Source organism: Phasianus colchicus, chromosome Z (genome assembly GCF_987193195.1).
Source record: "Phasianus colchicus chromosome Z, bPhaCol1.hap1.1, whole genome shotgun sequence".
Taxonomy (NCBI): domain Eukaryota; kingdom Metazoa; phylum Chordata; class Aves; order Galliformes; family Phasianidae; genus Phasianus; species Phasianus colchicus.
Window position 1 is genome coordinate 33,508,277 of NC_143476.1, and position 11,100 is coordinate 33,519,376.

The 11,100-nt window shown below is 43.3% G+C and overlaps 1 protein-coding gene across 1 annotated transcript; it reads left to right on the forward strand.

Moving 5' to 3' along the window:
* The first annotated feature begins 48 nt into the window (after positions 1–48).
* On the forward strand, positions 49–1,814 carry RPS23 (ribosomal protein S23). Its single transcript, XM_031609528.2, has 4 exons — positions 49–173; positions 397–556; positions 1,099–1,219; positions 1,620–1,814. Exons 1-4 carry the CDS (start codon positions 170–172, stop codon positions 1,764–1,766), a joined length of 432 nt encoding a protein of 143 aa, XP_031465388.1. The 5' UTR covers positions 49–169; the 3' UTR covers positions 1,767–1,814.
* The last annotated feature ends 9,286 nt before the right edge of the window (positions 1,815–11,100 follow it).

Below are 11,100 nucleotides of genomic sequence, written 5' to 3' on the forward strand. Positions count from 1 at the left end.
CCCACCTCAGGCCGCTCACGGCCGCCCCGCCCGACGAGGTCGCCCTGCGCCTGCCGGCTGCGTTCAGTCAGGCGCGGCGCGGGCAGCCCGCGGGGTCCTCGCGGCCGCAGCTAGGTGGCGCACAGCGGGCGCGGCGCTTCCTTTTGCGCTCGGCAGCCGCGGCAGCAGGATGGGTGAGCGCGGTTGGGCAGGGCCGGGGGCCCGGGGGGTCGGGGCCTGGGCTTAAGGGGTCGGGGCGGCGGCGGGGGTCCTAACTTGATCTCGGAGCCTCACGGCCCCGACCACGCCGCCGTGGTTCGCGGAAGGGGCGCAGCCGTTTCACACCGCGTGGCCGGGCGGCGGTGGGGCGGCTGGGCCTCGGAGCGCCTCCTCATCTTTCCGTCCCGCTTCCCGCAGGGAAGTGCCGTGGTCTCCGCACCGCTCGCAAGCTGCGCAGCCACCGTCGCGACCAGAAGTGGCACGACAAGCAATACAAGAAGGCTCACCTGGGCACGGCGCTGAAGGCCAACCCGTTCGGCGGCGCGTCCCACGCCAAGGGGATCGTCCTGGAGAAAGTGTGCGTGACCCTGCGCCGCTGCGGGGCCGGGGGAGGGCCGTGGGGTGGGACTGGGAGCGGCACGGGGAGGCACCGGGCCTCGGGAAGGGGCCGCGGGAAAACAGCGAGCATGAGCTGTTCTATTTCATGTGTTTTATTATACAGCGTATAACGTAGCGTTAGCGAGCTCTGGGACGTCTGATCATTGCTTCTTTATTTTGTTAGGTTAATATACATCGTTTAAGAAGTAAAGCAGTATGTTCTTATTGACCTAATATAGGGGTGAGTGGGTGGTGGGATTTTTTGCTTTCTTACAGCGAAGACCCAAGGGCTAATTATTTCTCAGCTTTATTTCCTGAGTTAGGATATGTAAGAGATGAGGTATTTGTGTAATTTAGCTTTAGTACTGAGTAACTCTACATGCATCAGTGATACCTTTCTGTTTCGAAATACAGGCTGAACATAAAAAAAAAAATACAGTAATATGTTGTGGTGCAGTGAGGGTCTGCTAACTCGTGAAACAATTTCTTTTGCTGATGTGTTTTCATATGTTTCCATTTTAGTGGAGTAGAAGCTAAACAGCCCAATTCTGCTATCAGGAAGTGTGTGAGAGTCCAACTCATCAAGAATGGCAAAAAAATAACAGCCTTTGTTCCCAATGATGGTTGCCTGAACTTCATTGAGGTGAGTGATACCCAGGAACTGACTGATACGTGTGTTAATGTATAGAAACATGGAATTGATGGATTTAGCTGATGGTTAGACAGGGTTTCATGTCATTCTGAACAGTGTGTATCTTAATGTGGTAGCTACAGAGGGAGACAGAAGATGTCAGAGGCAATTTTTGTACTTTCCATTCTGTTGGCCAAGACAGTTTTCAGTGTTCTTGCTGCAAGCTAAATAATATTACCCTTTCCAAATCACTGAAGGGGGTATTATTCTGTGTGTCTATTGAAAGTCTTCAGTATTTCTTATCCTTTCCCTAGAAAGTTTGTACTGGGGCTCAGATTTATTGCAGATTCTTTCAGATGTCTGGACAGGCTTGCTGTTTATAGCTTTGTAACTGCATGGTTTTTCATTGCAGGAAAACGATGAAGTGCTCGTTGCTGGTTTTGGTCGGAAGGGTCACGCCGTTGGTGACATTCCTGGAGTTCGCTTCAAGGTTGTCAAAGTAGCCAATGTTTCTCTATTGGCCTTGTACAAGGGCAAGAAAGAGAGACCAAGATCATAAATTTCTATTAACTTGCCAAGAATATCAATAAAGTTTTTGACTGGAGAAGTTTCTATCTCATTATTTAAGATTTAGAGTATTTTTTAGTGTGTTACTTGCACGCAGGCAATGGTTCTCTCAGAAGCGGGGTACACTGCCCTTTGTTGCAGTAGGTTTTTCCTTAATGTAGCACATACTTTGCTGTTGAAGAATTTTATAACTAGCATGTTAGCTCAAAAGTTCCAAGTTTACTAGACGACAGCTGTTTGCCTGGAAATTCAGAGATCTACTTCATTGTTTGAAATTATGTTTTGGGTCTCTCTCCAGTTGTCAGAGCCTTCATTAAGGCTTCTGCTGTCAGGATGGATCAATAGATGCCTCTAAGGTCTTTGTCCCTCTGTAAGCCCTTCCTGAAAGCTGTTGCAAAGATGGTCCCATCAAAGAAAGTTGCCGAATAGTCATGCTGCCACATGAACCTCAGGTCTGAGTATGATGCTAACAGCTGTATGGGGACTTGATGTAAGGAAGCAGGCTGCATTACAGAAGAAAAAAAAAAGATTTTTTTGCTCTGTAGCCTGTGTTTTCAAGGGATGGAGTGCTGTAAGAGGATACCGTAGACTAGTATATGATGCCAGCACATGGACAGTCCAGTGCGGAGCTGACAAGCCCTGTGGCCCACTGAACACAGTAACTGCAGCAGCTACAATTTTTGATGGTGTTGGAGCTGAGTTTTCAAGCTCCATGCCTGAGTCCAGACAATGGCTTTCTGGTGGTGGGCTGTTTCTTTGGTCAAACCTACAATCATTCTAATAGGGCTGTATCATAAAGCCAATGTCAATCATAGGTGTGACATCTATGGTGGAAAGGGTCAGGGAGTGAGATGTTCACTGCTTTATGCAGCAAAGTTGTGTCCTTGTTCTCCCTCTACACAGAAAGATCCATTTCTTGGAGTATTTTGAAAAAGACAATAGAAGTAATGCCTCCTCTCTTACAGTGTTGGTCCATGGTGTCAGAGGCAGATGTTTGTGGTATGGCAGGAGAGGCTGAACATTACAGCCAGTATTTTGTTGCCGTGCAACAGATGGCAGTAGAGGGGCAGTCTGACAAAATGGTGTCTGACATGGAAATAAAGATGAAGCAAAGGTGTGTCACTGCATTGTTCTCTGCTTACATATTCATTCTTAGTATTCAAATAACAGTGATTCCAGTTTCTAGTGTGATGGCAGGCAGTGGCACCTGACACAATTTATCACTTAGCTCCTGAAGGGATTATTAAGGCATTTACCTAATTTCATCTCTGTCCCTCCCCAGCCCGCAGAACTTCATGCAGCTACTTTCATGTTACATGTTAAACAGTTCGATTGAACAAATCTTGCTGATTTGAAGATACTGATTTCTTTTAGTGCATTCCAGTTGTTATCTGTTATCATTTAACCACTGTCATACTGACTTAAATATATCTTTAATACTTTTTGCTCTTCTCTGCCACATTAAAACAAATTTCTAAATAGTTGGGATTTTTTTGTTTGTTTTGTAATTTTGGGCTGGTTGGTTTGGCTTTGCAGAGGTCTCAACACCACTATCAAACTACTGAAAAACTGAAGCTTTTATCACTTAGTATTTTCTGTATTGCCCAATTTTTCAGTATCGCTTAAAAAATGGATGTTACCATAACATAGAATTATAGACAATAAATAAAGAGGTCAAAATGTTCCTCCATGTTAGCCTTTAAACCACTGTTAAATCTTCCATGCTGTCAATATCTGTACTCTTTTTACTAAAAGTTTGGCCCTTTGAAATTACATTTTCTGTAGAGCTTATGGTGGAGCATGGGTTCTTAGTTTTGTGCTAGGGCTATCTTATGCAACAAAAACTAAAAATATCTCTTTGGTTGAAGTTTTGACTGTAAACAATTCTCTCGTTAACATCATCTGTGTGTTCATTCACAAGGCTCTGCTTCAATTAGCATTCGCTAATTTATATGGAAGAGGAATTAAAGTTAAGAGCAGGCTGAGAATCTCTGCCACTGATTGTTTTGCAGCTTAGTCATCTAGTTCTGAGCATTGGATTCAAATCTTTGCTCAGATGAGGCACAGAAGCAGTGCTGAACTTTGTTTTTCTGTAGCCTTGCTAATGCTGTAGCTGCTGTCCTAGGGAAAACTTGTTTATTTGTATCCTCTTCCCAACTTTGGGAAAGTTGCTGTCTGTGATTCCAGAATTAGGACTCCCTCGGTTGCAATCTGACTCAGATTTTCAGACCTTGACTTCAGAGGCACAGTGGTCTTCGGTGCAAAGAAAAAGGAAGCTGAAGACCAGGGCCATGGTGAGTGGGGAAGACACAACAGAACAAGATAGAGTTTTTTAGGAGCTCCACCAGACAGACTATAGCAGTGTAGATGCACAGTATCAGTAACGTACTCCAGCCAACCAGCACACTAGAACCTGGTGAAGACCTGTGAAAACCTAATGAGGTTCAGTAAGACCAAGCGCAGGGTGCTGTACTTGGGTCAGGGCAATCCCCAGGTGTTTATACAGACTGGGGGAAGATCTCCTTGAGAGCAGCCTTGCAGAGAAGGACTTGGGAGTTCTAGAAGATGAGAAGCTGGACATGAGCCAGCAGTGTGTGCTTGCAGCCTGGAAGGCCAACTGTGTTTGGGCTGCATTAAAAGAGCGGTGATCAGCAGGGAGAGGGAGGTGATTGTCCCCCTCTACTCAGCTCTTGTGAGGCCCCATCTGCAGTACTGCTTCCAGGCCTGGGGCTCCCAGCACAGGAGCTCTTGGAGCGGCTCCAGAGGGGGGCCACTAAGATGATCAGAGGGCTGGAGCACCTCTCCTATGAGGAAAGGCTAAGAGAACTGGGCTTGTTTAGCTTGGAGAAGAGAAGGTTCCAGAGACACCTCATTGTGCCTTCCACTACTTGAACGGAATATATAAACAGGAAGGGCAACAGCTGTTAATGAGGGTGGATAGTGACAGGAGAAGGGGGAATGGTTTTAAACTGGGACAGGGGAGGTTCAGGTTAGATATCAAGAGGAAGTTTTTCACTCAGAGGGTGGCGAAGCACTGGAACAGGTCGCCCAAGGAGGCTGTGGATGCCCAGTCCCTGGAGGCATTCAAGGCCTGGATGTGGCTCTGGGCAGCCTGGTCTGGTGGTTGGTCACCCTGCACATAGCAGGGGGATTGAAACTAGATGATCATTGTAGTCCTTTTCAACCCAGACCATTCTATGATTCTATGACTGTGAAGACTATGGATGGACCCCATGCCATCAGCTATCCCCACAGCTTCAGTATCCCCTGCCACCACTTTTTTACTTAGATACATAGCTTGGTAGCCTTCATCCCATCTTGGATAGGGGAGGGTTAACTGCTGGCATTTTTGTTCCTTCCTGCAATATGTGTTTTCTGGATGCATTCTCTTTTCACCCAAAATTTTAATGTGGGCAGATTTTGAGGATATTCTACATCTGCCCAATATTTCTTACAGCTTCACTGAATCACATGTACTGTTTATGCACAGTAACTTCTACTATGCTACTTAAGTCCAGAAATCCCAGATATATCACTACAACATGTCTGCTGTGGCTCTATGTATTGCTTCTGTGAGAAACAGATGCACTAATCAGAGGCTGCACATGGTAGAAATGCATACATATCCTACTGCAAAATCTCTGAAATCTAGCCTCAATCTATGAGCAGAACCAAGTATGGTGTTGACTTGACCTGAAAGAATTGGTTGCCAGTGGCACAGCCGTGTTTATCCATGATATGCATCAAACCAAGCACAGTAAACAGGTGAGAGAAATCATAAACAATTACATGCAAACCTGACCAGCTAAAATGTTTTTTTTCAGGTGATCTTTGATTACAGTAAGATTAGAAGCTGCTGGATTAGCAGACCAGCCACTGCACTCAAGGCTGTGATTCAGAGCTTGCAGACCTGACAGCAGTTCTAGAGGAAGAAGCAGGTCCCTGTCAGCCAGTTTAATCAATAAACCAGTCTCATACATACAAATAATGTTATCCTGCACCACCGCTGGTGTTACTTTATTTCACCCAAGTTTATGACCAGCAAACTGAGTCTTACTGTTCCTATTGTGATTTGCTTTTCTTGCTTAGCAGAAAATATCAGAAAGGCTTTCAGTAAAAAAAGGGATTATATTGCAACCATCAAAGAGTTCTGTTAAAGAAGTTGTGGTTTATATTCTTTTCAAGTTCTGAAGACAACCTGACAATAGAAAAAACGAGGGTTTAGTGGGGGTAAATTGAGCTATTTCTGAAAGTAGGGCGCTGTCGTGAGGTAATCTCACCACTAGATGTTGCTGTAAGCATGATGAGGGGAGAAGCTGGAGCACAAAAGTTGTAAACGAACAGTTGTTCATACGCACATTGACAGAGGAAGTCTTCAAAATGGGAAAGTTAGCTTTTAACTGATTTGGTGAGTTTCCATTACAAATGGGGCACTTACTGCCTTATCGTCTTTGTGTACCCAGTTGGGGGACAGATGCCATACAGAAACACCAGAGCCTACAGTGTGAAATCATTGCACATCTTGTTAGATCAAAAAAATGGAATAAAAGAATACAGATTACTCCTCCATTGAGCATGTGGATATTTTACAGACCTGGTTAAATTAGATCTTTTGTTTGTTTGTTTGTTTTAAACTTCTTGCAAAGATAAAATTATGTAATACTACTTGCTAGAAGTGAGCAAACACACAGAACTGGGAGCAGAAGCAAAGCACTAAGTTATTGAAGCAAGTTGCACATTCTGAGTTGCATTTTGTCACTGATTTCATAAACATGTTTAGCATGTCTGGTCAGAATTTGGGCACCAGGATGCTTTTAGGATGTCTGTCTATAGAACTTGTCAGTGCTCAAGAATAACTTCTGTTATTTGGATGCTGCACAAAAAAATTCAGAGGAAGATGAGCCAGGCCAGACTTTATCACAGTCACTAGTAAAGCAGTTTTAAGCCTAATTAAGACATGTCAGAACTATGTGTTATGCAACCAAATCCTTCAAAAGATAAATCAGAGGTGAACCTGTGCAATAAATACAGCAGACATGTAAATCTTGAAGCAGTTAGCTAACCATACCTGTCATACCTGACTGCTGGATGCAGGAGAATGAACCTTACTGACCCTGGAGAATTACTGTTTGGCCTAGTAAGGCCTGGACTGAATTTACCAAAATTCATGACTTTAATATGGATCAGGTGCAAAGAAAAGAAGGATTAGTTAGTTCCTAAAGGCTGCCAGATTTTTTATCACCTCTGCTCAGCCTGGAGCTGTGGACTCTCCCTTCCCCTGAAGTGGGGTGGCATCAACTGCAACACTTTTTGCAGAGGCAAAAATCATCAAGTTGTTCCTCTGCACTGTAAGGTGATGGATTCCAAGACAAGGATTCCAAACCCAACACTGAGATTCCTCTGGTGATGCAGATGAGTGCTTACTGGGATCCTCCTCTGTCTGTAGCCTAATCCCAGGAAGCACCAAGGGTTGAGAAATGAGACACCTGAATACTATCTATCTTCCTCCATCTGGCCTCTGCTGCTGGCTCATCATGCATGGCTCCTGAGCCTGACACAGCCATGTGGAAAGGCACAGCCTAACCTTCTCAGACAGCACAACTTCCTCCAGTGTGCTGCACTAACAACAATATTGAAAAATAATACTGCAGGAAAACATGCTGTTTTCTAGCAGGCTGGAGGAAAAAGATGTTCAAGGTGAGACTCTATAAAATCACTCTTTCCAAACATGGCAGTTAACTCTTCTTTCACTTAGAGCTGAAATTCATCTTCAGTAGGTGATGGTTACAACAAGCTCTCCAGCGGTAAGTGAAAGTTTGCTGGGCTTTTTTAGGCACTTCAGGACATGACGGTAACTGCTGCAACATCGTCCTAACTCTTCCTGAGCACTCAGTCCAAAGCTACACTCTTCAGGGCTACTCTCCTAGTATGCCTCTCCTCTGTAATTGGCCTGTCCTTCTAAAATTATGAATTAACACTGCAGCTATTCAACAGGGCAGCTTTGCAGCTATGAACTTTATGCATACACTTTTTATTCTGGGTGGCACAAATTCATTGCTAAGAAATCTTTTACACTCTGTGAAACACTTTTAAAAGTCTACATGTAATAAAAAAATATACACTGATATCACACACTATATTCTCTAGAAGAGAGTATTTCGGAGGAAACAATTCTATTTCACAGGAGAAAGAGCAATTGTTTTCCTTTGTGCTAGAGCTGGAATTCTATGTAATATAAATACAGATGTCCAAACAAACTCATTAAATTGTAGTCATAGCAAATGGCAAAAAAAAGGAAAAAAAAGACACTGAAAAAGTTCTGCTGAAATTCACAGAGTTGCAACAAGAATTGATATTGATTACTTCACCATATTCTGCTCTAATTGACTAGCAGAACACTGACTGTTGTGAAAACAAGCATGTGATTGACCCAATAAGTGTTTCTTTTAGTAACAAAAACCAAACAACAACAAACCTTCTGGCTGACCAGATGGAGGATAAATTCTAACCTGATCATTCTGACACAAATGAGAAATTATGTAGGTTGGAACTGCATTCCAAAGCAGAGCATGTTTTTGGCTTAGTTAACACACAAAATTTCATTTTTCTTGTAACTAAGGGCAGGTATGAATTAAAAGAAGTCCGCAGAAGCCATGGTCTTCAACATGTCTTCCCAGATTAGCAAGGATGAACAACTGAGCAAATCAAAACTCAAGTTCAGATCTAAAAGCCCTCAGTAGATTTGCTAAATGAAGCTACTAAATACTGTAGAAGTTTTAACTTCATTTTGAAATAAAACAGAATTTCTATACATATGCAATCTCTGTAGAACATCCTGTAAGTTATTAAGGCACAGATGCAAATGGGGACTTAGATGCCTTCCTCCATTCAAGTCATTACAAAGTAGATTGTTAAACACGATGATAGCTCACCTTAATCCCAAATATTTAGGTTAGTCTGTATTTGTCTCTCAATGCTCTAAGCTTAGAGCATTTGTACTAACTTAACTGAATTTTTGTTTGGTGGTATTTTGAGCAAATTTCAAGGAAACTTGAAGGACTCTGATGATGATACTGCTCTGTTCCTTAGTTGTTTATGGTGTTAAAAGGTTAAGAACTGTAGTGGGGCAAGGAACTGTTAGTTTGCTCATCCTCTTCATGCTCTCTATTATCATCATCATGTCCAACTAGCTGGAAAAAGGGCCAAGGCTCTGCAGAGGAATTTGGAGAGGTTTTACCAGAAGGAAGGAAGGGAGAGACTGCTTCAGAAACTGAGAAGAACCCACCAGGTAACACTGCCCATTCATCCTGGCCCTGAGAGCCTCGAGGGATGGGGCACCACACCTTCTCTGGGCAGCTATGCCATGGTCTCACCACCTCTGCATAAAGAATTTCTTCCTAACATCTAACCCAAATCTCCTCTCTTTTAGTTTAAAGCCTTTTGCTCTCATACTATCACTATCAAAAAGTGTAAAAAGTCCACCTCTCTCATGATCATAAGCTCCCTTCAAATACTGGAAGGCCACAATGAGGTCTCCCCAGAGCCTTCTCTTCTCCAGGTTGAACAAGCTTCAGCTCCTTACTGGAAGAGGTGCTCCAGTCCTCTGGTCATCTTCATGGCCCTCCTCTGGACTTGCCCCAGAAGCTCTGCATCTTTCTTGTGCTGAGTGCCCCAGAGCCAGAAGTAGTTCTGCAGATGGGGCCTCATGATGGCAGAATAGAGAGGGACATTCCCCTCCCCCTCCCTTCTGGCTACCCTCCCTGTTGATGCAGTCCAGGATACAGATGGCCATCTGCGCTGCAAGCACACATTGCTGGTTCATGTTCATGTCTTGCTTTTTGTCCACCAGAACCCTCAAGTCCTTCTCTGCAGGACTGCTTTCAAGTTCTTCTCCCATACTGAACACATATTTGAGATCACTGTGACTGAAATGCAACAACTTTTCGAGCCTCATTACATTTTCTATGGGTTCACTTTTTCAAGCCTGTTCAAGTCCCCTTGGACAGCATCCCTTCTTTCTGTTATATCAACTCTATCACTCAGCTTGGTGTGATCTGCAAACTTGCACTCAATCCCACTCTCTATGTCACTGATAAAGATGTCGAAGAGCACACAAATTCATTTTTTATTGCAATTATTGAATGGAAAAATATTAAGGTGCAATGGAAGGCTGACGGAGTGGGAAAGGTGATTCGGGTATATTTTCTTAGAGATTTCTTATTTATTTCTCCTTGTCTATAATTAGACTCTGCTTAGTTACACTGTCCAACTAACAGCATCCCACAGATAATACTTACCATACTTCTAATAATCAGTCTTGGCAATGATAATGAGGGAACCCAACTGCTCAAAGCCTGTTTCAAATAGTAATACTGTACCACAGTTTCTGCTTTTGAGGCAGAAACAGCAAGAGCTGATCTCAAAAAAATGTCTATGAAACTATGCTTATAAACTCTGCAAAGCAGCAACTTGGCAGTTGAATCTTCTTATGGTCTAACAATTACTACTGAAAATAATATTCAATGGTGTTCAAGGCTCTTGTCCAGTATTTGGAAACATTAATAATAAAATCCGACATCTGTAAGTTGTTTCAATACCACTCTGTATTCGGGATCATATATTTTCTTCATATTCCTTAAAAGTGGAATTTCTTCCTCGTAATTTATCATCAGCAGAGTGCAAGGTAACATATGTGATGATATAGGAAAATGAGCACACGTGATCCTCAGGTACACTAATGCAGCATTCAGCGTTTATGGCTGATATGAAGAATTCCATCAGTCCTTTCCACTTTGCTGATCCTGAGGACGGCAGGAGCTAATTCAAGCTTTCATGGAAATAACAGTACCTGAGGCTAATTCTTAGTTATCCAGGGAACAAAGGTCCAAAGGGCTTGTGTGCACAGAGTGGGTGTACCACTGCGCTGACAGAGGCAGCAGAGCTGGCCAGCAATGTGGAGCAGCTGAGAGCAGCTGACTGGTTTCACTCTTTTGTTCTACTGCACTGCAGATGAAGATGACAGAGTAGGGATGAACATTTAACAGCTTTTACAACTGCTGTTGTCTGCTTTTTGTTTTTCCTCCTGTACCAATCTTAAGTTTCAAAATGGGCTATGGATGTAACCATCAAGCACATGTTACCGAAAGTGGTAAGAAAGATAATGTAGATGCTGCCAAGGTACATGAATGGAAGTCCATTTTTTACCAATCTTACATGGAAAAATGTCTTTTCTGATCGGTATGACCCAGAATAGGATAAATGAGGTGGTTTTATTATTAATTTCAATGGGTTTGAAAACAATACTGCACCGATGAAATTTCAAGGGC